The following is a 26,785-nucleotide window of genomic DNA, read 5'->3' on the forward strand; positions in this document are numbered from 1 at the left end:
CTATCTAGAAGCCAAACCAGGAAATCGACCATCCTGGGCTTGGCAGAGTCTTTTGGAAGGAAGGAAAATTTTGGAGAAAGGAGTTAAGTGCAAAGTTTCAATTCAGGAATCTGTCAGAATCAGAGAAGACCCATGGTTTGGGGACCAACCACCATTTCGCATTGCAGTTAATGAATGCAGAGATGAATCGCTTACCTGGGTTAGACAGCTAATCACAGCCGAGGGAGAATGGAATCAACAACTCCTTATGGAAGCCTTTCCACTAGACACAGCTCAGCAAATTCAACAAATTCCTATCACAGAAGAGGAAGACTCGATTATATGGTGCAATAACAACTCAGGAGAGTACTCGGTAAAATCTGGGTATAGTATAGCATACCAATTCTTTCACCCTCCAGTGAATTCACTCCATCCCCGATATGCAGACTCAGAAATGTGAAAGACCTTATGAAAAATGAGAGTAACACCAAATGTCAAATTATTTGCTTGGAGATTAGTCCATGAAGGCATTTCAGTTAAAGCAAAATTGAATGAGAAATTACCACATGTTAGCAGCCTTTGTCCTCGCTGTCAATCGGCGCCGGAGACACCGATGCATGCCATTGTCTTCTTCCCAGAAGTTCTTCAAATTTGGAACAGCTCCCCAGTAGCTAGCACTATTTCTCGCGACCCTAACCTAAAAGCTTGGGATTGGTGGAGTCAATTCATGGAAGCTGAGAAATCCAAACCCAATTTCAGAATCAAAAGTGCTCAGGTGGCTTACCTTCTATGGCAGATTTGGTTGGTGCGGAACACTTTAGTCTTCGAGGACCAACGCCAGGAACCTGGAGAAATTCTGTCTCAGGCGATATTGTTGGAGGAGGAATACTGGCGATATCATTTTCTCAGACCACCTTCTCTATGAACAGTAGTAACTAGCACTTTGGAGCTTCTTTCTTTCTTAATTGTTTTCTTTCTCTCCTTTACCCATTAGATAATTTTTATTTAACATCTCGATTGGAAAATTCCTTTGTCTTGACATAATGTACTCCAGGTATAAAGTTTTTTTATGCAATAAAAAATATATCTTTGAGAAAAAAAATCTTTAAATTTTTGTTGATAATTGTGTAAATACCCCTCACCTTTCATATTCTCTCATATCCCTAACCCTAACAAAAAAATCTCCGCTCCCTCCTTTTCCTCTACCTCTACCCTCCACCCTTCTCCGCCGCCACAACCCCCTTCCACCACCACCACCATCCCCTTCATTCTCCCTCATCCTCCCTTTCCCTCCATCCCCTATCACCAGCTCCTCGTTCATTTGAGCTTGAGCCTCTTTGTCCATTTTTTCGTACCTGGTCAAGTCCCTCTTCACGATTCTCAAGAAGATCACGAAGGTAATGTTGGCGAAAAAAAAGATGATCATGAGTGAGTTAAAGATGGAGAATCAGTGACGGTGTTCCTCCACAGAAGAGTCACACCGTTCCCTCTAAGAAACTTCCCGCACCAGCTCCGGAGCCTGACCTGAAAATCGTCTCGAACCGGTGTCCACTCAAACTTCCAACTGAGGCTGTTCTTTGCTTGGACCACTTTGTTTCTGGTCATCCCAAGGAGAAAAGGGGTTTTTGTAGCAGCAAGTTACCTCCCATGGCAGCTCCTCAGCCTCACGCAGTGGCTTTTGCTGCCGCCATTGATGTCGTCATCGTTCACGACTTCAACAATCCATTTGACCCTTGTGTCTCCTTTTCGGCTTTGGTGGACCTTCTCGAGGTCCCGGTCCGCCACGAGATACTTGTCATTATGGCTGCGGAGCTTAATAGCTTTTTCCTTGGTGAAGAATTCCATTAACAGAAAAATGGTTAGGTGAAGTTGGAAACTAAGCTATATGGCTATGCGAGAAGTGCGTGACTTTCAATTATTTGTGTGCTCGCATAACTCTCTATATATTATACTCTCTCTGCCATTATTGTTTGATGATGATGCGCTCAAATGAACGAGGAACTGGTGATAAGGGATGGAGAGAAAGGGAGGGGATGGTGGTAGTGGAAGGGGGTTGTGGTGAAAGAGAAGGGTGGTAGGTGGAGTGTAGAGGTTTTAAAGCGTTGTGGTTTTATTATTCACATAGCCAACGGTTTTAAACCGTTACCGTTGGCTCCAGGTTTCGGCAACGGTTTTAAAACCGTTGCCAGTTTATAGCCATCTAGGACAACGGTTTTAAAGCGTTACTGTTGATGTCATTTTCGGCAATGGTTTTAATACCATTGCCATTTTATAGTCATCTAAAACAACGGTTTTAAAGCATTACCTTTGGAGTCGTGTTTTGGCAACGGTTTTAACACCATTGTCTTTTGTAACTATTGACAACGATTTTTTGTGATATATAATTTTTTATTTACAATAGTTTTTTTCGTGAATGAAATTAATTTCAGTTTTTTTTTTAAATTATTTAATGTCAATAAATAATCTAAACTATTTTAATTAAGTCACTAAAGAAAAAAATTGAACATTTTCCATCAAATTTAACTTATAAAAATTGCGGAAAAGCTCTGCATACAAGCCATTAGGGCTTGTATGCTTTACAAGTTCATTAAACAATAAAACCAAAATACGCGCTGCTCCACATACGTTGATTACACGCGCTATATAAGATCCCGCGTATATCTAACTACCAAATTTAAAATATTTGTTTCCTTCTTCGTTTTCGTTATTTTGAGATTTGGTTGTTCTTCTTCTCGCGCGTCTTCCCTCGTTCTTCTCCATCGTTCTTTTCCTCTCCTTTTCTCACTGGTATGTTCTTCGTTTACGTTACTTTTTTCTCTCTCTGCAACTCGAGCTTCGTTTTCTATTTTGATTTGTTGTTTTCTGAAATCAAAGTTTGAACTCATTTTGAAGATAATGGATCATTCAACCTCAGATTGTCAGCTGAATCCAGGCGAAGTGGATTATGAATTTGAATCTAACGAAGTTCCTGAGGTTTGATTTACATAATGAATTTTCTTTCAGTAATTTGTATAGCATTGTGTAGTTGAAAAATTACTGAACATTGACTGTGAAACTAACACGTTAACATGAATATGTCGATTCAATGTATTAGTTGTGATTAATTACCTGGAATTTATAGCAGACGCTCGGGTGTAGATCAGGTCTTTTTTTGGTTGTATTTTTGCTAGAAGTGTGGGTGTATCTACACTACTGGTTTTGTTATTTTAATTGAGTTGTTGTTTTTTAGGTGTATTATATCAGACATGATTGGGTGTGTTTTTAGTTTTTGACATGGTGTATTCTGCAGCCTGTGTATTTACAGTTTATGGCTTTAAAGGTCATTATGTAGTTGAGTTGTTGCGGTTCGGGTGTATCATATTAGGCATGATTGGGTGTATTTAAATCATATATATGGGTGTATTTACAGTTTCTGACACGGTGTATTGTGCAGCCTCTCTCGGTTGTTGATGACGAACTTGTTCCGAAGGTTGGAATGACCTTTACCACCCTTGAAGATGCTGGAAAATTTTACAGGAACTACGCCAAGGCTGCAGGTTTCTCTACAAGAGTTCAGTGCACAAATAGGAAGGGAAACGAGATTAAGAATCAACTGATTACATGTAGCAGAGAGGGAAAATGGAAATCTAAAATATCTCCGACCGAGAAGACCAATCCGACAGCCGGTTTAAACTGTCATGCAAGAATTTATATACACACATTGAAGGATGTCGGTGCTTGGATCATTTCAAAGGTTGTGCTCGATCATTCACACCCCTGCTGTCCAAGCAAAGCAGAGATGCTCAAACAGCACAGGGAACTAAGCATGTCCATTCGTCGTACAATAGAGAATAACGAGGAGGCCGGTATCAGACCAAGCAAAACCTACCAATCATTTGTTGCGGCTGCCGGGGGTCACCGTGAGTTAAATTTTATCAAAAAGGATGTGAGGAATTATATTACCAGGGAAGTGCGGAATGTTTCCGAACAAGAAGATGCAAAGGAATTCGGGAAATATTTGTTAAGAATGAAAGAGAAGAATCAGAATTTCTTTTTTGAGCTCCAACTTGAAGAGGATCAATCGATTAAGCTGGCTTTTTGGGCCGATGCAAGAAGCAGAGCCGTCTTTGAGTATTTCGGAGACGTCATTTCATTCGACACCACCTACAATACAAACAGGTAACAAACTGCCCCTGTTTATGATGCTAAATTAATGTATTTTTACGAATCCGCAGCAGAGGTGTATATTGGCTGTTTCTTTGGGTGTATACGAAGCATTTGTTGGGGTGTACCTGATGATTTTGCATTTTGCACTATGGTAATTTGTTTCAGGTATAATTTGGTCTGTGGTTCTTTTGTCGGGGTGAATCACCACGGTCAGTCAACACTTCTCGGATGTTCTTTGATGAAGAACGAAGAAATTGAATCATTCAAATGGTTATTTCAATGCTGGCTTTGTTGCATGGGAGGAAACGCTCAGAAAGGGTTTCTCACCGATCAGTACGCATCAATGAAAAGGGCTTTAGAGGCCTGTATGCCAACAACGATTCACCGTTGGTGTATTTGGCACATCATGAAGAAGATTCCAAGCAAATTAAACGGGTACAAGGGAAATGCCGATATCGAACAAGAAATGAGCCAAGTTGTTTGGAACTCTCACAGCTAAGACTCATTCGATAGGAATTGGAACGATTTTCTGCTGAATTTTGGTCTTGCGGACAACAAGTGGCTTTTAGGTAATGTCTTTTTAAAATCTGCAGCAGAGGTGTAAATTGCATGTTCCCTCTGGTGTATTTACAGTCTGTGTTTGGGTGTATTATGAAGATCTGTACGAAGACCGTCACATATGGGTTCCTATCTATCTGGATCACCACTTCTGGGCAGGGATGAGAAGCACACAAAGGAGCGAGAGCATGCATTCATTTTTTAACAAGTATATCACCCGGAACAGCTCGCTTATTCAGTTCGTCAAACAATACGATAATTGCCTCGGAAGCAGGGAGCAAGCAGAGAGAGAATCAGATGCTGTAGATTTTCATACGGTCATACAGTGTGCAACCGAATCCTCCATTGAAGCTCAGTTTCAAGATGCGTACACTCATGCAAAGTTTAGGGAAGTCCAAGCGCAATTCAGAGGAAAGGCAAATTGCATCACCAGATTAACGAATTCCGCTCTAGGCTATTCAGTATACGAAGTCGGAGAACAAGTTTCCAGCTCAATATTCAACAAGTTCGTGGTTACTTACGACTCAGTTGCAGCCGAGGTAAAACGCCAATGCTTATTATTCGAGTCGAGAGGGATACTGTGCCGTCACGCACTAAGCGTGTTAAGCTTCGAACAAGTAAGCCAAGTGTCCCCTAGATATATACTGGAACGATGGAGCAAGAAGGTAAAGAGGCGACACACACATCAAGAGCAGCCACGACGAGCCACTGATGGAGCCAAGAAGCAAGAGGTTCGACCAATTGGTTTTTCGTTCGCAAAATATTTGCGAATTTGCCTCCGAATCGGATGAGCTGACTGCAATTCTGCACCGTGCGTACGATAACGTCATGGCCGAGATGGAATCATTAAAAGCCAAAAGGAAGGGGACATCTTCTTTATCCCACGAAGACGCCAACTTGGAATCCGTTAACGAGCTTCAAAGCCCGCCAAGGATTCGAACAAGAGGACGTCTAAAAAATAGGCTAGTTCAAAGCTGGAGAAACAGATCGCAAATGCCACAACGAAGAAGAAGACGAAAGTTTTAAGCGAGGTAAAAGTAATGTTCTTTAAATTTGTGGCGATTGAGTTTATTTTTCTCGTTAATAGTTTAGCTAATGTGTGAGTGTTATATTCAGATAAACCTATTTGATGCTGCATCAGCGGTGCATTCAAATTCCAGCCAATATCAAGGACACGTTATGAATTATCAGTTCAGGGTACCAGCAGCGGAGGATAACTCTTTGGGTGTATAGTTTTATAGAATATGGGTGTAAAAGCACCGTTCTTTTGGGTGTATTTTTGTTAATTCACAATTTACATATAGACACATATATAGATTCATATAGAACAAAAGCTCTAAAAATTCGCAGGTTATGGGTGTATATTTGATTTGATGTTTTTCTTCATATTTTAGTACATGTAATTCATACATTTTGAATACAGCACATACAGTTTGGGTGTATATTTTATGCAATCTTGGGTGTATTATTAGACTTGCGTTGGGTGTAACAGTTTATAATTTGCATTTATATATGCCTTGATTTTTTCCTTCATATTTTACCACCTGTAATACAGGTTTTGAATACAGCACAGACAGTTTAACAGCACAGATAGTTTAACTATGGAAAAAAATATACATGGAATAGAAGTTGTTGATAAATGGCAAATATTTACATCATTTGTTGAATTTACAAACTACCCAGCAGTTGGATTACGCAGTTTCTATATCAGCAGAATTTATCTGACAAAACGGACTCAATAATACAGAGGATGGCTTCGACAGCCTTATAGCACTACTCTCTCTAATTGTCCGATCTCTCTGTTTATTCATCTCACTAAATAGTATCCGGGAAGCATACTCCACTCTATAGTGGTCCACCTCCTCCTATAATTAAAAAGTATATTCTGTTTAAACAGCAATATTAATTCAGTAAAGTAATACAGAGTTAGATAGTTCTAAAGACAGCTACCTGTTTCCAATTATCCCAGTTATACTTCCCCTTTTTAATGTTTTCCGGCTCAATTAACTCAAGCCACTTCATAACGTAGATAGCGTAGTCATAGCTGAAAACGAAGAAAATAGATTATAAATCTCATTTAGGAAAGTTTAATGTTCAGAGTCACAAATTTATACCTTGTTTTTTGGCCTGATATTTTAACATATGATGCTTTAATTTCCTTCTCCTTCTCGTCTTTCTGCAGAGGTTCCCCGCCGGCATATGCTCTCAATCTTGAAAATACATATCTCTTAAATACCAAAACAAATCAGTAATACACCCGAATAAATGCACAAGATACACCCAACTGAATGGACAACATACACCCAACACAACTAACGAAATAGACCTATCTATTATAGTAAAGAAGACAGAGGCAACTTACAGTGAATTTATTAATCTGCTTTCTCTCTTCGGTTGGAGCTTTTTTGTGTAGCGGGTCAAGTATATGACATTTCCGCTTCGTTGTATTTATCAGCCATAACCACCAATGCCCCGAGTGGCAAACAGGTGCAAAAATCTGAAGGATTGCCACATTTCAACAGTACGTTATTTTATTTGGCATATAAGTAAATAAGCGTACTAACAAATTTAGCAAACGAAAACTTACATATGGATGCGAAGTTAATTTTTTTCTATCTATGAAGGGAATAAAACTCGGGTAGTCTTCCACCCTGAATTCCTTATTCGTTTTCGGTGATATGAATTCCCCCTCTGGGTGATCCGAAAGTGCCATGCTCTGCAAGAATTGCAAAACAAGAAATGAAATACTGAAAATAAACAACTTACACCCAATCGAACGTAAAAAATACAACCAATTCAATACAGAAAATACACCCAAAGTTCGTAGAAGTAACACTTACCACAATATTGGGGGGGAGACAGTATATTTGTTCTTGAAACCTCTTTTCATTTTTCTGGTTGAGGATGAGGCAGATGGCAGATACAATCTAGAAATATATGCCGAAATCAATTTTACATTAATAAACATTGCAGTTGACTTTGGTGCAAAAACATTAATGTTATTCTAATATTACCTGAGATTCTATATCACTTTTTGCCTGGAGGGATGCAAGGTGCATTCTCATCAAAATGTATTCATGTTGGGCAATGAGAGTGCACATCTCCTCATACTCGTTAGTATTGCCATCTGCGTCTTCCTTCAGTCTCGTCCCCCAGATGTAGCACTTTTGTTTCATATCATCCGTAATCTGATTTATTGCCCCAGGAGTTTCAAAATTCGCAGAACTTTCTCCCCCAGTCTCCCTCTGAATTTGTGGACTTTTGTTTTTTCCCTTCGCCGCACTGCTTGCTATTTTTTGGACCAAATCGTCCAATTGTTCTAGCAAATTTGCAGCTTCAGGAGATTTTGCCCTTTCTGTCTCCTGCGTTGACGCCCCCTCCTGGCTTGAATCAGTCAATCTAAGGCTGAATGATGGCACCCCTGGATCTGTTTTAGGAATATAGGTTGCTGTCCGTGCCATCATCAACAGGGCAGCAGCGTCTTCTGCGGCTGGATAACTGTGTCATCATGTATAAGAATAAGAATAAGAATAAGAATAAGAATAAGAATATACAGATGATAAGAAAAGATTGATTTTAGTCTGATGAACTTACATTTTAGTTGGAGCTGGGGGAATCGTGGGTGTGGTCTCTTGAAGTTGTTTAGCGGTTTCAGGAGTGCTGCACAATTACAAAAAATTAATGATGGCATAAAAAAAACTAATAAGGAACAATATACACCCAAACTGTTAGCAAATATACACCCAAACTCTAAAAAAATATACACCCAATACTATTTCTTACATTTCTGTAGTCCCTTCAATCTGTAGCATAGGGGTTGGTTCAAAATTTGTCTCAGTGGTTGTTTGGGATGCCGGCGCAAAAACCTGAATCGGGACTCTAAACAAGAAGAAAAATGAAAGGTTAACAACGCCTTTGAAAATAATAAGGTTATAAGGTTGAAATATTATTGGAAAACTCACATTGCAAGCGCTTCCGACGGTGTCTGTTCCCTCACAACCATCATATTCGAATCAGACAGACTCAACCTAAAATACACCCAAAGAAGGTCAAAAAATACACCCGAACAATTCAAAAAGAAGACAGGCTTTGTTTTTTGAGAACTTACATACTTGCAGTTTTTGCTTTTTTTTTCCTGCCTTTTTTTTCTTGAATAAAATAATAAAGGGCTTTTTTTTCTAAAAAAATTATATACATAATTAGAAGTAGAAGGGTAATAGAAGAACAAAAGTAACGGTTATTTGAAAGAGAAATTACATGCTCTGTGACGGCTGGTTTACACTACTCTGTTTTGTGCGTCCTTGAGAGGAAGGATCATCACTTCCCAAGTTCACAGCCGATATTCTAAAACAGATTTCATGTTATTCAGACAAAATAAGATACAGGTATAAAATACACTCAAATGAATGCACAAGATACAACCAATCGAATGGACAATATATACCCAACACAACAAACGAAATATCCCAACTTAATAAATAACATACACCCAACTTGATCAACACAATACACCGAAATGGTTCCACAAAATACACCCAAATCATGATAACAAGATTTTATTAAATAAAGCTTCTTACGTTTCAGAGGACACATAGTGAGCTTCTGTCAATCGCAGGTCAGCTTGGTTCTCCTTGCGAAATAAGAAACAATTATTAGCATACAAAACACACCAAAATATGAAATAGACAGCCCAGCAAGACATACCCCTCTGCAGCAGATTTATCAACGTTTTGCCTTAGCCATTCATCCAGTTCGTCACTTGATATTTCATATCTCTCACTACATTCATAAAAGAAGATGTTAACAAAAATAATTACGATGATAGACGGTAATATAGCTTACGAGGTACTGTACCCATCAAAGTATTGATCTTCTTCAGGAGGTGAATCCTCCACAACAACTTTTTTCTTTTTTGGTTGTGTTCTGGGTGGAAAAAAAGAGTACCAATCAGAAATAAAAAATTAATTTTATCACAGAATATTATCCAAAGAAGTGCTTACTTTTTTGGTGTTGTTTTTGTCTTTTTCTTTTTCTTTTCCTTCTCCACCGGTGATGATTCTTCGCTCCTATAAGTTAATAAGAGACATTTCAGTTAATACACGAAATCTTTATAATGAAGCCAAAAGAAAGGAGTAATAATTTCAGGACATTACTCATCACTTGATTCAGATTCAGATTCAGATTCTGAATTAGAATCTGACTCCTCTTGACTCTTCTTTCTTTTTCTGGAGTCCATTCTGGAAGGCAAACAATCATCATTTAGAACATACTAAAAAATACACGCAAATGAATGCACAAGATACACCCAACTGAATATACAATATACACCCAACGCAGCAAACGAAACACACCCAGCTTAATAAACTACATACACCCAACGTGATCAACAAAATACACCTAACTCGAAAAAGAAATTACACCCAAGTATGGTACTTACTTTTTCCCCTTTTTGCTGCGGTGTTTTCTTCCTGAATCCTCTGAGTCTTCTTGAGTCTCAGACTTAGAGGTAGAAGTGTCACTGTCAGTAGTTGTTTCTGTCTCCAAAGACGATGTTGAACTCGCCTTCCTTTTTTTTGTTTTTTTGATTTCTTGTTTTTTTTTCTTTTTTTTCCTTTTTTTTCATTTTTTCTCTTGCTCTTGTCTCCGCCATCTTCACAATCCCCTGAAACATTAGATATTTTAGCTAGCAGCATTCAGGTAAATAAAATACAAGTAACATATTATGTTTACTTACCAAAATTTCCTCTCTTTCTGCAGTCATTCTTTCCACCAACTCCTCCTTAGTCCAGTTGGCAATCCAGGGCTTTGGTGGTCTTTCAGCCCTCTTCTTGCCTTTGTTTTTTGAAAGATGAAAGTAAATTATCATCAGGGCGAAGAGGCAGCCATCAATTGTCTTCTTCTTTTTCTCCTTGTAGTCTGTGATGCCCTTGACCATGAAGGTCAAAACATGCCCCCCCCCCAGTTTCTCTCCGATATGCCGTCCATCTTAAAAATTGGGGCCAAGTGCACAAATGATATTTTGTTTATCGTCGTTGGCAAAAGGAAGGCCATCTGTATATAGAGGATGAATATCCTCTTGAACATCAGGCGTTCCTCTTCGTTGCCAACGCCGATTTCCATCATTTCATCGGTAAGACTTTTGAGGGTCTTACCCTGGAATCTTCTAAAAATTATTTTGTCATCATCAGAAAGTTTCTTATACTCAACTTTCTCAAGAAATAGATCTCCTACAAAAAGGAAAACAACAAAGTATCCAAGTCGGTTCAAATACACCCAAGCATCAACCTAAATACACGCAAGCATCAACTTAATATACACCTATAATTTTAAGCCAGTTACCTGTTGCATTGATGCCAAGCGCATGACCTATTGTTTTTGGTGTTATTTGGAAAGAACCATATCCTCTTTTCAGTCTGTTCTCCCCAAGTTTGAAGTTGTTTGCCAGCTCCCTTAACAGTTGGTGATCCACCCTCAGTGGTGGGATGTGCATCAACCCACCGAATTCGAGATCCCTCACAATCGCCTTCTTCTCCTCACTCATGTTTCTGAACTTATCACTTAGGAGATGTGTGGCACACTTAAGGTCTTTTGTTTGGTTTTTTGCTGCCATTTTCTCTGAAACGAAAAATACACCCAAAGATATCAGTAAGATACACCCATATATATGAGTCAGATACACCCATTAATAACAGTAAGATACACGCATATATGAGTAAGATACACCCATTGATAACAGTAAGATACACCGATATGTAAGAATCAGATACACCCATTGATAACAGTGAGATACTCCCATAGATATGATTCAGATATAGTATCCATATATATCAGTCAGATATCACTCAAACATGCTTCAATATCAAGCCACATTACAAGGTCAAGCAGTATACACCCCCAATCTACAGAATAAACCCCCAAAAATCAGTTACCAGAAGATCTAGAACAACAAGAATAACAGGATAACTTAGAACAACAACGTAGAAGAACAGTGTAACAAAGAAGCAAGAGTAACAGTAAACCCTAGAACAACGACGTAGAAGGAAAGTAAAACGTAGTTTGTAATATGGAAAATATACATGAATCTTAATGAACTTACGTTGAGTATTGTTGCTTTGTTTTCTCTTCAGATTCTTGATGGAGAGTTTGATGGTGTTTTAACGGAGGTTTCGAACAATGACTTGTATATTTTGAACTTTGATTTTCGCTCGAAAATGGAAGAGTTTCCTTGTTTTCGAAGCGTTTTGAGAAGTGGAAGAAGTGGAAGAGTTTGCCATACGTAACCGTTTGAGTGTTGAGCACGTGAAGGTGACGCTCCATGTAATCTCTCTTGATGCGCGTGACTTGTATTTTGGCTAGGCCAACTTGTAAGCTTGTAAGCTTGTATGTGTAGCAGGCCCATAAAAATTGTTGTAAGATCCACAATATCATCTAAGTTTGCAAAAAATATAATAACAAAAAGAGAGTTGAAATAGCTAAGTAGCAAATAGTCATCATGTCCACAAGTTCATGACTTTTACTCTGTAACATTTGCTTTTAAAAAGTTGACCTTAATCAATTTCGATTTCCCCTTCAACATAGTTTTCCTCTTCATGCGCATCATTGTTCGGATTCCCTAAAGTGCTTCCTAATTGAGCAGCTAACATGTCAAGGTCCACTCCTGAGCTTTTTTGTTGCAGCATCATCTTAACAAGCGATTTTAGTTCATTTACTTCTTTTTGCATCACATCAACCTTATTCTCTAATGTTGCTTTCTCAGTTGCATGTTGCTGCTTAAGGGTGGCAATTTCCTCACTAAAACCAAATTAGCACTAATCAGCACTAAAATCAAACGGCAGCAAGCGAAAATGGCAATCAGCAGCAATATAACTAATTAAACTAAGAAAATGTAACTAGGAAAAAAAATTGAGAACCTGCAGAAGAAGCAGAAACAAAAAATGGCAAGCAGAAACAGAATCTAATTAAACTAAAGTAACAAATTACCAAATTCGATTCACAAATTGGAATTCAATTAACACAAATTTTTAGAAATTTTGGCAGCATTCTAGCATTAAATATGACATTTCTGAATTTAACAAATTAACCCATATGAACTCACTAAAACCAAATCAGCACTAATCAGCAAGATCAGCACTAAACAGCAAAATCAGCACTAAAATCAAATCAGTACAAACAGCAAAATCAGCACTAAACAGCAAAATCAACACTCAAACCAAATCAGCACAAACAGCAAAATCAACCCATATGAACTCACTAAAACCAAATCAGCACTAATCAGCACTAAAATCAAACGATAGCAAGCGAAAATGGCAATCAGCAACAATATAACTAATTAAACTAAGAAAATGTAACCAGGGAAAAAAATTGAGAACCTGCAGAAGAAGCAGAAACAGAAACTAATTAAACTAAAGTAACAAATTACCAAATTCGATTCACAAATTGGAATTCAATTAACACAAATTTTTAGAAATTTTGGCAGCATTCTGGTAGTAAATAGGACATTTCTAAATTTAAACAAAGAGCAAAATCAACCCATATAAACTCACTAAAATCAAATCAGCACTAATCAAGATCAATTTATGTGAATTAAATGGCAGCAAGTGAAAATGGCAATTAGCAGCAACCAAAAAGTTCAACCTAAATCCACTACAAATCATATTAGTATACTTCCTAACCACCTATAATCCACTAAGCATGCATAACTAAATTGACTAATTTAACAAAAACTGAACAAACTAATTAAACTAAGAAAATGTAAACAGGGGAAAAAATTGAGAACCTGCAAAAAGTTTATCTTTCAAAGTATTGTCTAAGTTCTCAGCCTCAGTTGGATTAATATAATCCTTGTCCTGCTCCTCTATAATATCTCCTTCATTCTCATCCAATTGCTCTTCACCATCAGGTTCATTGTTAAGTTTAAAAAATGTATCAATCGGCATTGAAGTAAATTGACGTGTTTTTCCCTTCTTAGTTGGCCTTTCTTGCATGCTGCCACAATCTTCAATATCATCTTCAATTGTGGTCTCTTTTCTCTTCAAATCTTGACTCATTCTAGAATCTACTTCTATAGTATTCTTGTGAGCCATAGCAGTAGATTTAGAAGGAAGTTCTTTTTCTTGTCTACATGTTGATCCTTGTGAGTGAGTCATACTTGCTTCCATATGTTCTTTACTTTTCTTCAAATTCTGCCCTTTTTCTTTTGCAACTTTTGGCTTTTCTACAAAATTCTGCTTATCGTTTGCTTGGACACTATTTTTTCTTAACTTCTGCTCCCTTTCCCTATCACTAAGGGTTTTTATCCTCTTAAGTGGTGGTGGTGGTTGATGTTGCTGCTGACCAGAAGACATCTTTTCTCGCTTAATTTTCATATTTTTGAAGAACTTTGCACGTAATTCAGCACTTTGCACGCAATGAATTTTTTGAACATTTTCTGAAAAAGAAAATAAAATAATGAGATTAGTATACATTGTAAAAATATGGATTAATCTCTGAATGCGATCAATAATGCGCAAATCAAAGAACAAGTCACTCTTTCTTCAATCAGATTCTCCATGTTCCTCCATCCACGCTCACCGCACCATGTTAAAATTTGATGTGTGAGTGGAGAAGAACACATAACCAGAGAAACTGAGATGAAAGTAAGTGATAAACTTGCATTAATGAAGAATCACACTAATTACAATACTAATAGCAACTATATATATGGCTATACTATTCTAACTAACTTTGTACAGCTCAACAAAACTAATGATAACAGACTTCAACAAATTGCCTAACTAAAGCAAGGGAGTACTAAGGGAGTACTACTTCTAACTTCCTATTAAATAATTAATCAGCAACCATTATAATCAAGTAACATATCATACATGTGTATAAGACAAATTTAGAATATTCCAAAAGGAATGGGAGATTGCTAGTTTCGTTGAATTAACTTATTAACTTATTTGAATTATTATGAAAATCATTAAGTGCGATAAAAAAAACAGGTCTGCTGTTTGGGTACCTTTTTTAAATGAGTGTTATCCCCACACCTGCATATGAATTTTTAAAAGCTAATGTAAAATAAGTGCTTACACAGTGCTAGCTTGTTGAGTTTTAACTAAACTATGCGCAAGGAATAGCTGCAACTTTAATAAATGGGATATACCAGAACATTATGCAGTTCACAGTTCACAATTCACAATTATGCAGTCCAAATTATGCGGTTCACAGTTCACAAACATTACCACTTTCCTTTCTTCTTCTTAAATCCAACAAAAATATCCAAGTCCCAACAGCCAATCAAGCCCTAACTAAGCTACAATAGCAACTATATATATGGCTATACTATTCTAACTAACTTTGTACAGCTCAACAAAACTAATGATAACAGACTTCAACAAATTGTCTAACTAAAGCAAGGGAGTACTACTTCTAACTTCCTATTAAATAATTAATCAGCAACCATTATAATCAAGTAACATATCATACATGTGTATAAGACAAATTTAGAATATTCCAAAGGGAATGAGAGATTGCTAGTTTCATTGAATTAACTTATTAACTTATTTGAATTATTATGAAAATCATCAAGTGCGATAAAAAAAAGGTCTGCTATTTCGGTACCTTTTTTAAATGAGTGTTATCCCCACACCTGCATATGAATTTTTAAAAGCTAATGTAAAATAAGTGCTTACACAGTGCTAGCTTGTTGAGTTTTAACTAAACCATGCACAAGGAATAGCTGCAACTTTAATAAATGGGATATACCAGAACATTATGCAGTTCAGAGTTCACAATTATGCAATTCAAATTATGCAGTTCACAGTTCACAAACATTACCACTTTCCTTTCTTCTTCTTAAATCCAACAAAAATGCCCAAGTCCTAACATCCAATCAAGCCTTAACTAAGCTACAGAAAATCAGATAAGAAAAACACTTACCACAGATGACAACTGTAACCGCCGATGTAGTGAAGCAGCAGCAGCAAAGCAGAAGCGGCGAAGTACAACCCAGTGAAGTAGAAGCAGCGAAGCAGAACAGGGGAGAAGCAGCGAAGTAGAAGACACAAGGACGCCGCGGAGAACGGAGAAGCACTGAAGCCGCGGAGAGGAGAGACTCAGCGACGCCGGGAAGGAGGAGGTCGCGACAATTTGGGGAAGACGCAGCGACGATGATGTGCGACGATGGTGAGTTGCGATTTAGGGCTTCCTGCTCCTGCTGACTTGCGATTTCGAGCTTCCTGGTAAGCTGCGGTTTGATCTCGGAATCTAAAGGCGTGGGTTAGGGTTGATGGTAAGGTGGAGGGAGGAAGAGCGATGTTCTTTGTGGTTTCGAAGAAAAGAATGAAAGCGCGCGTCTCTACTGATTTTACTGAAGGCCCTTCTTAGTTCCTAGTGACAAATTGTTTTAATATATTTATTTATTTATTTTAAAATTGTTTTAATTTTATTTTTTATATTAATATTTGTTATATATTTATATTAAAAATAAATTATATTTATTATAAGTTTATTGTAACTTTATGTTTTCAAAATATAATACTTTTTATATATTTATAATAATAATATATAATATTTATTATAAATTTATTTTAATTTTATTTTTTTAAAAATAATATTTGTTATTTGTTTATAGCAATAGGTTTTGAGTATTTTATAAATTCAGTATTTATAGAAAAAATAGTTTAAATTTATATAATTATCTGAAATTATTTTTATTGGTATTATTTAATTTGTATAATTATTTAAATAATATTAGATAATGGTTGTTTCATAAAAAACTATTGTAATGGTTGTAAAACCGTTCTTTAAAATAGTCAAAGAGAACGGTTTTATTTTGTTACTATAGCGTAATGAAAAAATGAACTTCAACAGCAACACTGTAAAAACCGTTGTCTGAGACCATCTAATGGAACGGTTTTAAAGTGTAGCATTTCGGCAACGGTTTCAATGCGTTTCTTTTGTACAATACTTTAAACAACGAAAAACAAACTGTTGGCTAAAAATAAATCATTGTAATGGTTATAAAACTGTTCTTTAAAATAGTCAAAGAGAACGGTTTTAATTTGTTGCTATAAAATAATGAAAAATTGAATTCAACAGTAACACTACAAAAAGCCGTTGTCTAAAACTATCTAAGAGAACGGTTTTAAGGCGTTGCAAAATTTGGCGTTGCTAAAGGCCATATTTGTTGTAGTGTATTTAGTTAAAAATATTAGTAATAATATCTTTTTCAGATTTTTTTTAATATTATTACTTATTTTTTAGATATTAAAAATTATTAATATTTAAATTGGATTGAACTTTTATTTATACTAGACTAAATGCTAAATAATTTTTTTTTAAATTAAATTATACATAATAACTTATTACTATTAATGTTTTCTAAAAAAGCTGGGGCCGAGACCTTCACTCGCCCCCTTTATGTCCGTCCCTGTTTATACCCATTTTGGTCTTATTTTCTAGTTAAATTTAGTTGGGATTTAGCGAGTTTAGCTATATTTTAATGTTAAAACCCTCTTTGGATGCTACTTAAATGTTAAAACTCTCCCTTGCCCTCTTTCTGGCGTTAAATGCCCAAAGTGGCTTGATGCTGGCATTTAACGCTAGCTGTTCCTTCTTTTTGGGTGTTGAACGCCCAGCCAGTGCCCCTGGCTGGCGTTCAACACTGGTCTTGCCACCCCTCTTGGGCATTGAATTCCCAGCCAGTACCCCCTGGCTAGTGTTCAACGCCAGATGTCCTTCCCTTTGTGGGCGTTAAATGCCCATTCTTCACCCTTTTTTGGCGTTCAATGCCAGAGAGGTGCTTCCTCCAGGGTGTTCTGCTTCTTGTTCTACATCATTCTGTCTCTGTTTAAACACTATTCATGCTCACTAACATTTTAGAAAGTGAATTAATAAAAACTAATTATGAAGGAAACTAATAAGAGAGAAATAGAAAATAACAAGCTATTGATCATTGGGTTGCCTTCCAACAAGCGCTTCTTTAATGTCTTTAGCTGGACTCACTGTACCTAACTTAGTAGCAGTGTTGAGCCTCCTGGCTAGATATCTCCTTCAAGATAATGCTTAACTCTCTGTCCATTGACAGTGAACCTGTTGTCTGGATCTTTACCTTGAAGTTCTATGTGTCCAAAAGGTGATACACTGGTAATCACATATGGTCCCTTCCAACGGGATTTGAGTTTCCCAGGGAATAATTTGAGTCTCGAATTGAAGAGCAGAACTTTTTGTCCTGGTTCAAAGACTCTGGAAGATATCTTCCTGTCATGCCATTTTCTTTCTTTTTCTTTATAGATATATGCATTTTCAAATGCAACTAGGCGGAATTCATCCAACTGATTCAGTTGGAGTAACCATTTTTCTCCTGCTGCTTTGGCATCAAGGTTGATGAATCTAGTTGCCCAATAGGCCTTATGTTCCAGTTCCACTGGCAGATAATAGGATTTTCCATACACCAATTGGTATGGTGATATTCCAATAGGGGTTTTGAAAGTTGTTCAGTATGCCCATAGAGCATCATCAAGCTTTCTAGCCCAATCCTTTCTAGAGGTGCTTACTGTCCTTTCTAGAATTTGCTTTAGTTCTCTATTTGAGACTTTAGCTTGCCTATTTATCTGAGGATAGTATGGTGTTGCCACTTTATGGCAAACTCCGTAACGGCTCAGAACAGAGTCAAGCTGTCTGTTACAGAAATGATTACCTCCATCACTAAATCAATGTCCGAGGGACACCAAACCTGCTGAAGATGTTCTTCTGGAGGAACTTCATCACTACTCTAGTGTCATTAGTGGGTGATGCTATTTCTTCAACCCATTTAGACACATAATCTACTACTACCAAGATGTAGGTGTTTGAGTATGAAGGTGGGAAGGGTCCCATGAAATCTATACCCCATACGTCAAACAACTCAATATCTAGGATTCTTTGCTGAGGCATGTCATGACCACGAGGGATATTTCCAGCCCTTTGGCAGTTGTCACAGTTACGGACAAACTCTCTAGAGTCCTTAAAGAGTGTGGCTCAGTAGAAGCCACTTTGGAGAACCTTTGTTGCTGTTTGCTTACCTCCAAAGTGTCCTCCATAGTCTGAGCCATGGCAGTGCCATAGGATTTTGTGTGCTTCTTCTTTAGACACACAACGTCGAATGATCCCATCCGAGCATCTCTTAAAGAGATATGGTTCATCCCACAAGTAGTACTTCACATCATGCATGAGTTTTCGAGCTTGCTGCCTATTGTACTCTTTAGGAATGAATCTTATAGCTTTGTAGTTTGCAATGTCTGCAAACTATGGTGCTGTCCGAATGGCAAAGAGTTGCTCATCTGGAAAGGTTTTGGTTATGTCAGTGGAGGGAAGAAAATCCCCTGCTACTGGTTCAATCCGAGATAAGTGGTTAGCCATTTAATTTTCTATCCCCTTCTGTCTCTAATCTCTATATCAAACTCTTGCAGGAGTAACACCCATCTTATAAGTCTGGGCTTAGAGTCCTGCTTGGTGAGTAGATATTTTAGAGCAGCATGGTCAGTATATATAATTACTTTAGATCCTACTAAATATGATATGAACTTGTCAATGGCATAAACTACTGCAAGTAATTCCTTTTCTGTAGTGGTATAGTTCTTTTGTGCGTCATTTAGAACATGACTGGCATAATAAATGACGTGCAGAAGCTTGTCATGTCTCTGCCCCAGAACTGCGCCAATGGCATGGTCACTGGCATCACACATCAGTTCGAATGGTAAGTCCTAATTGGGTGCAGATATGACAGGTGCCGTGACAAGCTTGGCTTTCAGGGTTTCAAAGGCATGTAGACATTCTTGGTCAAAGACAAATGGAACATCAGTGGCCAAGAGATTACACAAAGGTTTTGCAATTTTCAAAAATTCCTTTATAAACCTCCTGTAAAACCTACATGTCCCAGGAAGCTTCTGATTCCTTTGACATTAGTGGGTGGTGGTATTCGCTCAATTACCTCTACTTTAGCTTGATCCACTTCTATTCTCTTGTTCGAAATCTGATGCCCAAGGACAATTCCTTCTGTCACCATGAAGTGACATTTCTCCCAGTTTAAGGCCAAGTTTGTCTCTTGGCATCGTTTGAGAACTAGGGCCAAATGGTCAAGGCAGGATTCAAATGAATCTCCAAAGACAGAGAAGTCATCCATGAATACTTCGAGGAACTTCTCTACCATATCAGAGAAGATGGAGAGCATACATCTCTGAAAAGTGGCAGGTGCATTGCAAAGGTCAAATGGCATCTGCCTATAAGCAAACACACCATATGGACATGTGAATGCCATCTTTTCTTGATCCTGTGGATCTACTGTAATTTGATTGTAACCTGAATAGCCATCCAGAAAACAATAAAAAGCGTGCCATGCTAGTCTCTCTAGCATTGGATCAATGAATGGTAAAGGAAAATGATCCCTTCTGGTGGCGTTATTGAGCCTTCTATAGTCAATGCACATAAGCCATCCTGTAACTGTCCTTGTAGGAATCAATTCATTCTTTTCATTATGAACCACAGTCATGCCTTCCTTTTTAGGACAACTTGGACAGGGCTCACCCAGGGGCTGTCAGAGATGGGATAAATAATCCCAGCCTCCCATAATTTATTGACTTCCTTCTGTACCACTTCCTTCATGGTTGGATTCAGTCGCCTTTGTGGTTGTACCACAGGTTTGGCATCATCTTCCAACAGGATTTTGTGAATGCAACGATTTGGGCTAATGTCCTTAGGGTCACTTATAGTCCACCCAAGAGTTGTCTTATGTGCTTTTAACACTTGAATTAGTGCTTTCTCTTTCTGTGGCTCTAAGGTAGAGCTTATAATCACAGGATAGGTATCCTCATCCCCTAAAAATACATATTTTAGGGATGATGGTAATGGTTTGAACTCAAGTTTAGGAGGCTTCTCCTCTTCCTTAGGATTAATCAAAGTTTCTGGTGCACGGAATTGTGATCACACTTTTCAAAACTCCGCACAACTAACCAGCAAGTGCACTGGGTCGTCCAAGTAATACCTTACGTGAGTAAGGATCGATCCCACGGAGATTGTGGCTTGAAGCAAGCTATGGTCATCCTGTAAATCTTAGTCAGGCGGATTTAAATGGTTATGAGTTTTTGATAATTAAAAGATAAATAAAACATAAATTAAAATAAAGATACTTATGTAATTCATTGGTGGAAATTTCAGATAAGCGTTTGGAGATGCTTTGTTGCTTCTGAACCTCTGTTTTTCTATTGTCTTCATCCAACCATGCGTGCTCCCTTCAATGGCAAGCTGTATGATCCTCTCGGATAAAAAATACCAGGTACGGTTTCTGCACGGCTAATCAACTGTCAGATTTCTCGTCTCGGATGAAAAATACCAAGTATAGCTACCGCACGGCTAATCATTTGTCGGTTCTCACTAGCATCAGAATATGATCTCTCTATCCTTTTGCACACTGTCACTGTGCCCAACATTCGCGAGTTTGAAGCTCATCACAGTGATCCCTTCCCATATCCTACTCAAAATATCACAGACAAGGTTTAGACTTTCCGAATCTCAGGAATGCTACCAATTGGTTCTAGCCTATACCACGAAGATCCTAATATCGTGGACTCGGTCCGTGGATTAGAGACCCAAGAGAATATACTCCGACTGTCATCCAATGACTACGTTGAACATCATGTAGACAGCTTGTGATTGTCAGGCACGCGGATCTTGGCTAAGCGAGTAACGAAGATAGTGGGTGATTGTCATGGGTCACCCCTTTATTTTGACTTAACTGAATTAAGTACGAGAGTATATCTTGGAGAAGAAGTAAGCATGAATTGAAAGAGAAACAATAGTACTTGCATTAATTCATGAAGAACAGTAGAGCTCCACACCTTAATCTATGAGGTGTAGAAACTCCACCGTAGAAAATACATAAGAGAAAAAGGTCTATGCATGGACGAATGGCCAGCCTCCAAAACGTGAAATATGGTATAAGCTAGATGCGAATACAATAGTAAAAAGAGCTATTTATACTAAACTAGTTACTAGGGATTACAGAAAATAAGTAACTAAGTGCAGAAATCCACTTCTGGGGCCCACTTGGTGTGTGCTTGGGATGAGCATTGAGCTTTACATGTGCATAGGCCTTTTCTAGAGTTAAACGCCAGCTTGGATGCCAGTTTAGGCGTTTAACTCCAGTTCTGGTGCCAGTTCTGTCGTTTTACGCCAAAAAAGGTCTCTAGTGGGCGTTTGAACGCCAGTTTGGGCCATCAAATCTCGGACAAAATATAAACTATTATACATTGTTGGAAATCCCAAGATGTCTAATTTCCAACGCAATTGAGAGCGTGCCAATTGGGCTTCTGTAGCTCCAGAAAATCCACTTCGAGTGCAGGAGGGTCAGAATCCAACAGCATCTGCAGTCCTTTCTCAGCCTCTGAATCAGACTTTTGCTTAGATCCCTCAATTTTAGCCAGAAAATACCTGAAATTACAGAAAAATACACAAACTCATAGTAAAGTCCAGAAATGTGATTTTTGCATAAAAACTAATATAAATATAATAAAAAAATAATTAAAACATACTAAAAACTATGTAAAAACAATGCCAAAAAGGGTATACATGAACTAGTTATTTGCAACCATCTTAATGAGTTCCTGGGCTTCTGTAGGAGTTTTCTTTAGATGAAGAGATCCACCAGCAGAGTGGTCTAATGACATCTTGGACAATTCAGACAGACCATCATAGAATATACATAAGATGCTCCATTCTGAAAGCATGTCAGAAGGACACCTTCTGATCAATTGCTTGTATCTTTTCCAAGCTTCATAGAGGGATTCACCTTCCTTCTGTCTGAAGATTTGGACTTCCAATCTAAGCTTGATCAAGTTTTGAGGTGGAAAGAATTTGGCCAAGAAAGCATTGACCAACTTTTCCCAAGAGTTCAGGCTTTCTTTAGGTTGTGAGTCCAACCATATCCTAGCTCTGTCTTTTACAGCAAAGGAGAAAAGCATAAGTCTGTAGACCTCGGGATCAACCCCATTGGTCTTAACAGTATCACAGATTTGCAAGAATTCAGCTAAGAACTGATGAGGATCTTCCAATGGAAGTCCATGAAACTTGCAATTCTGCTGCATTAGAGAAACTAATTAAGGCTTAAGCTCAAAGTTGTTTGCTCCAATTACAGGAATTGAGATGCTTCTTCCATAGAAGTCAGAAGTTGGTGCAGTAAAGTCACCAAGCATCTTCCTTGCATCTCCACCATTGTTGTTGGGTTCGGCTGCCATGTCTGCTTCTTTTTCGAAAATTTCTGTAAGGTCCTCTCCAGAGTGTTGTGCTTTAGCTTCTCTTAGCTTCCTCTTCAGAGTCCTTTCAGGTTCGGGATCAGCTTCAACAAGAATGTCTTTATCCCTGTTTTTGCTCATATGAAAAAGAAGAGAATAAAAAAGAAGAAAAATCTTCTATGTCACAGTATAGAGATTTCTTTATGTGAGTGGTGCACGAATTATGAATCACACTTTTCACAACTCGTACCACTGACCAGCAAGTGCACTGGGTTGTCCAAGTAATACCTCACGTGAGTAAGGGTCGAATCCCACGGAGATTGTTGGTTTGAAGAAATCTATGGTTATCTTGTAAATCTTAGTCAGGAAGTCAATTATGTTTATCAGTTGAATTGCAAATAAACAATAGAGCATGGATTAAAGGTTACTTGTTATGCAGTAATGGAGAATATGTTGGAGTTTTGGAGATGCTTTGTCTTCTGAATCTCTGCTTTCCTCTATCTTCTTGTTCACGCACGCACGTCCTCCTATGGCAAGCTGTGTGTTGGTGGATCACCGTTGTCAATGGCTACCTTCTATCCTTCCAGTGAAAACTACGCTCACGCGCTCTGTCACAGCACGGCTAATCACCGGTTGGTTCTCGATCTGGTTGGAATAGGATTTACTATCCTTTTGCGTCTGTCACTAACGCCCAGCCTTCAGGAGTTTGAAGCTCGTCACAGTCATTCAATCCTTGAATCCTACTCGGAATACCACAGACAAGGTTTAGACTTTCCGGATTCTCATGAATGCCGCCATCAGTTCTAGCTTATACCACGGAGATTCTGATTAAGGAATCTAAGAGATATTCATTCAATCGTATATATAACGGAGGTGGTTGTCAGGCACACGTTCATAATTTGAGGAAGGTAATGAGTGTCACAGATCATCACCTCCATCACAGTTAAGCGCGAATGAACATCTTAGATAGGAACAAGCGTGTTTGAATGGAAAACAGAAATACTTGCATTAATTCATCAGCAGAGCTCCTCACCCCCAACAATGGGGTTTAGAGACTCATGCCATCAGAGAATACAAAGTTTAGATCTAAAAATGTCATGAGATACAAAATAAGTCTCTAAAAGTTGTTTAAATACTAAACTAGTAGCCTAGGGTTACAAAATATGAGTAGACTATGATGGATGATGCAGAGATCCACTTCTGGGGCCCACTTGGTGTGTGCTGGGCTGAGACTTAAGCAATTCACGTGCAGAGGCCATTTGTGGAGTTGAACGCCAGTTTTTATGCTAGTTTGGGCGTTCAACTCCAGCTTTTGACCCTTTTCTGGCGCTGGACGCCAGAATTGGGCAGAGAACTGGCGTTGAACACCAGTTTACGTCATCTATCATTGTGCAAAGTATGGACTATTATATATTGCTGGAAAGCCCTGGATGTCTACTTTCCAACGCAATTGGAAGCATGCCATTTCGAGTTCTGTAGCTCCAGAAAATCCACTTTGAGTGCAGGGAGGTCAGAATCCAACAGCATCAGCAGTCCTTTTTCAGCCTGAATCAGATTTTTGCTCAGCTCCTTCAATTTCAGCCAGAAAAATACCTGAAATTACAGAAAAACACACAACTCATAGTAAAGTCCAGAAATATAAATTTTTCCTATAAACTAATAAAAATAGACTAAAAACTAACTAAAACATACTCAAAACTATATGAAATTATCCCCAAAAAGCGTATAAAATATCCGCTCATCACAACACCAAACTTAAACTGTTGCTTGTCCTCAAGCAACTAGATAAATAAAATAGAAGACTAATAGGTTGAGAAGCAATAATATCTCAGAGTTTTTGATTGAAGCTCAGATTCTAATTAGATGAGCGGGATTAGTAGCTTTTTGCTTCTGAACAGTTTTGGCATCTCACTTTATCCATTGAAGCTCAGAGTGATTGGCATCTATAGGAACTTAGAATTCAGATAGTGTTATTGATTCTCTTAGTTCAGTGTGATGATTCTTGAACACAGCTTCTTTATGAGTCTTGGCTGTGGCCCTAAGCACTTTGTTTTCCAGTATTACCACCGGATACATAAATGCCACAGACACATAACTGGGTGAACCTTTTCAGATTGTGACTCAGCTTTGCTAAAGTCCCCAATTAGAGGTGTCCAGAGTTCTTAAGCACACTCTTCTTTTTGCTTTGGACCTTGACTTTAACCACTCAGTCTCAAGTTTTCACTTGACACCTTCACGCCACAAGCACATGGTTAGGGACAGCTTGGTTTAGCCACTTAGACCAGGATTTTAGTCCTTTAGGCCCTCCTATCCACTGATGCTCAAAGCCTTGGGATCCTTTTCATTTGCCCTTGCCTTTTGGTTTTAAGGGTCATTGGCTTTTTCTGCTTACTTTTTTTTTTTTTGCAAGCTTTGTTCTTTGCTGTTTTTTCTTGCTTCAAGAATCATTTTTATGATTTTTCAGATTATCAATAACATGTCTCATGTTCATCATTCTTTCAAGAGCCAACATATTTAACAGTCTTAAACAACAAATTCAAAAGACATATGCACTGTTCAAGCATTCATTCAGAAGACAGAAAGCATTTCCACCACATTTAACTAATTAGAATTTCTCTTATTAAAACTCGAAATTTTATTGCCTCTTATTCAAAAGATCTACTACTTTATTCATGTTTGCTGATGATGAGAAAAATAAACTATAGCTTAATTGGAGATAAAATCAAAATAGATACTAATTACTACTATATGACTTCTAATGTAAACTTTTATAAGGACACTGTCACAGAGTTAAGACAGAAATTGGAAATTAACAACCTTTATTCTAGGGGCACGGGGGTTCCTCTGATCCTTGGGGTGCTTGGTCCTACAAGAGAAGACTTTTGGCACTTCAATTCCCTTAAGTCACGCCCCTGCTCCTCTTGTTCTTTAAACATATAGGTCAGCATTTGACTGTGTTCCTTCTGTTCTTTTATTATTTGCTCCATAGCTTCCCGTATCTTGGTAACGGACGTCTCAAGATACTCCCAGTATTCAGCTTGAGGGATCTCTGGGAGGAATTCCTGTGCTCTTTTCTTGATGGGATCCTCCTGTGCTTGTTGTTTTTCCATTGATGCTTTGGTGATTGGCTTTTCAATTAGGATATATTCAGTTATTCCCATCCTTACTCCAGCGTCCTTGCAGAGTAGAGAAATCACGCTTGGATAAGCCAATCTGGCCTCTTTTGAATTTTTGTTAGCAATCTTGTAGAGTTCAGTTGAAATCAGCTGATGAACCTCCACTTCCTTCCCCATCATGATGCAATGGATCATCACTGCTCTTTTAACTGTGACTTCAGAGCGGTTGCTAGTGGGCAACAGAGAACGCCCAATGAAGTCCAGCCATCCTCTGGCGACTGGTTTGAGATCCTCTCTCTTGAGTTGATTTGGGACACCCTTTGTGTTGGTGGTCCACCTGGCTCCAGGGATACATATGTCCTCTAGAATTTTATCCAGGTCAATGTCTGCTCTCATCATCCTCCTGTTGAAGGAGTCTAGATCATCCTTTAGTTGAGGTAGCTTTAAGATCTCTCTGATCTTGTCAGGGATGGTATGAACAATCTTCCCTCTGACCATGGTCCGAAATTCATAGAAGGCAGTTCCAGATAGTTTTTGCTTGTCAGTCTGCCACATATTAGCATAGAACTCCTGGACCATGTTCCTTCCCACTTTCGTTTCAGGATTAGCTAGGACTTCCCAGTTCCTGATTCGAATTTGCTCCTAGATCTCCGGATATTCATCTTCTTTCAGATCGAATCTAACTTCCGAGATCACTGATCTCAGACCCATTACTTTAAGATAATGGTCTGAATGTTC

The 26,785-nt window shown here is 38.2% G+C and overlaps 2 protein-coding genes and 1 non-coding gene across 6 annotated transcripts; 2 read left to right on the forward strand and 1 right to left on the reverse strand.

Moving 5' to 3' along the window:
- The first annotated feature begins 454 nt into the window (after positions 1-454).
- LOC112730102 (uncharacterized) lies at positions 455-904 on the forward strand. The gene has a single exon (XM_025780211.1). It carries the CDS (start codon positions 455-457, stop codon positions 902-904), a length of 450 nt encoding a protein of 149 aa, XP_025635996.1.
- Positions 905-6,297: 5,393 nt separating this feature from the next.
- LOC112727485 (uncharacterized) lies at positions 6,298-16,054 on the reverse strand. 4 transcript variants are annotated; one of them, XM_072209324.1, is made up of 23 exons: positions 15,604-16,017; positions 15,286-15,313; positions 13,460-14,110; positions 12,230-12,474; positions 11,780-12,111; positions 11,023-11,298; positions 10,418-10,910; positions 10,121-10,345; positions 9,837-9,920; positions 9,684-9,749; positions 9,538-9,606; positions 9,261-9,462; positions 8,941-9,027; positions 8,646-8,711; positions 8,467-8,562; positions 8,278-8,343; positions 7,698-8,181; positions 7,524-7,610; positions 7,271-7,399; positions 7,046-7,180; positions 6,798-6,910; positions 6,634-6,727; positions 6,298-6,548 (listed from the first exon to the last, which is right to left on the reverse strand). In XM_072209324.1, the coding sequence occupies exons 12-23, from the start codon at positions 9,383-9,385 to the stop codon at positions 6,375-6,377; spliced, it is 1,656 nt and encodes a 551-aa protein (XP_072065425.1). In that variant the 5' UTR covers positions 9,386-9,462; positions 9,538-9,606; positions 9,684-9,749; positions 9,837-9,920; positions 10,121-10,345; positions 10,418-10,910; positions 11,023-11,298; positions 11,780-12,111; positions 12,230-12,474; positions 13,460-14,110; positions 15,286-15,313; positions 15,604-16,017; the 3' UTR covers positions 6,298-6,374. The 4 variants fall into 4 exon arrangements, 3 of the variants coding, with proteins under 3 accessions (XP_072065425.1, XP_072065424.1, XP_072065426.1); XM_072209323.1 differs by lacking the exon at positions 15,286-15,313 and having other exon boundaries at positions 15,604-16,054; XM_072209325.1 differs by lacking the exon at positions 15,286-15,313 and having other exon boundaries at positions 9,261-9,313; positions 9,388-9,462; positions 11,780-12,474; positions 15,604-16,054.
- A 6,367-nt stretch (positions 16,055-22,421) lies between these two features.
- On the forward strand, positions 22,422-22,529 carry LOC112731748 (small nucleolar RNA R71). Its single transcript, XR_003167511.1, has one exon. It is a non-coding gene; the product is annotated as a small nucleolar RNA R71 (small nucleolar RNA).
- The last annotated feature ends 4,256 nt before the right edge of the window (positions 22,530-26,785 follow it).

The sequence above is a fragment of the Arachis hypogaea genome, chromosome 12 (genome assembly GCF_003086295.3).
Source record: "Arachis hypogaea cultivar Tifrunner chromosome 12, arahy.Tifrunner.gnm2.J5K5, whole genome shotgun sequence".
NCBI classification, from domain to species: domain Eukaryota; kingdom Viridiplantae; phylum Streptophyta; class Magnoliopsida; order Fabales; family Fabaceae; genus Arachis; species Arachis hypogaea.

Excerpts from the sequence above, each read along its gene's own strand:
- LOC112730102 (XM_025780211.1), top strand. The coding sequence starts at position 455 with ATGAGAGTAACACCAAATGTCAAATTATTTGCTTGGAGATTAGTCCAT.
- LOC112727485 (XM_072209323.1), bottom strand. The coding sequence starts at position 9,385 with ATGTCTTGCTGGGCTGTCTATTTCATATTTTGGTGTGTTTTGTATGCT. Across the intron at positions 8,712-8,940 it reads AACCAGCCGTCACAGAGCAT|GTTGAGTCTGTCTGATTCGA; the intron begins GTAATTTCTCTT and ends GGTGTATTTTAG. Across the intron at positions 6,728-6,797 it reads ATATCAGGCCAAAAAACAAG|CTATGACTACGCTATCTACG; the intron begins GTATAAATTTGT and ends CTTCGTTTTCAG.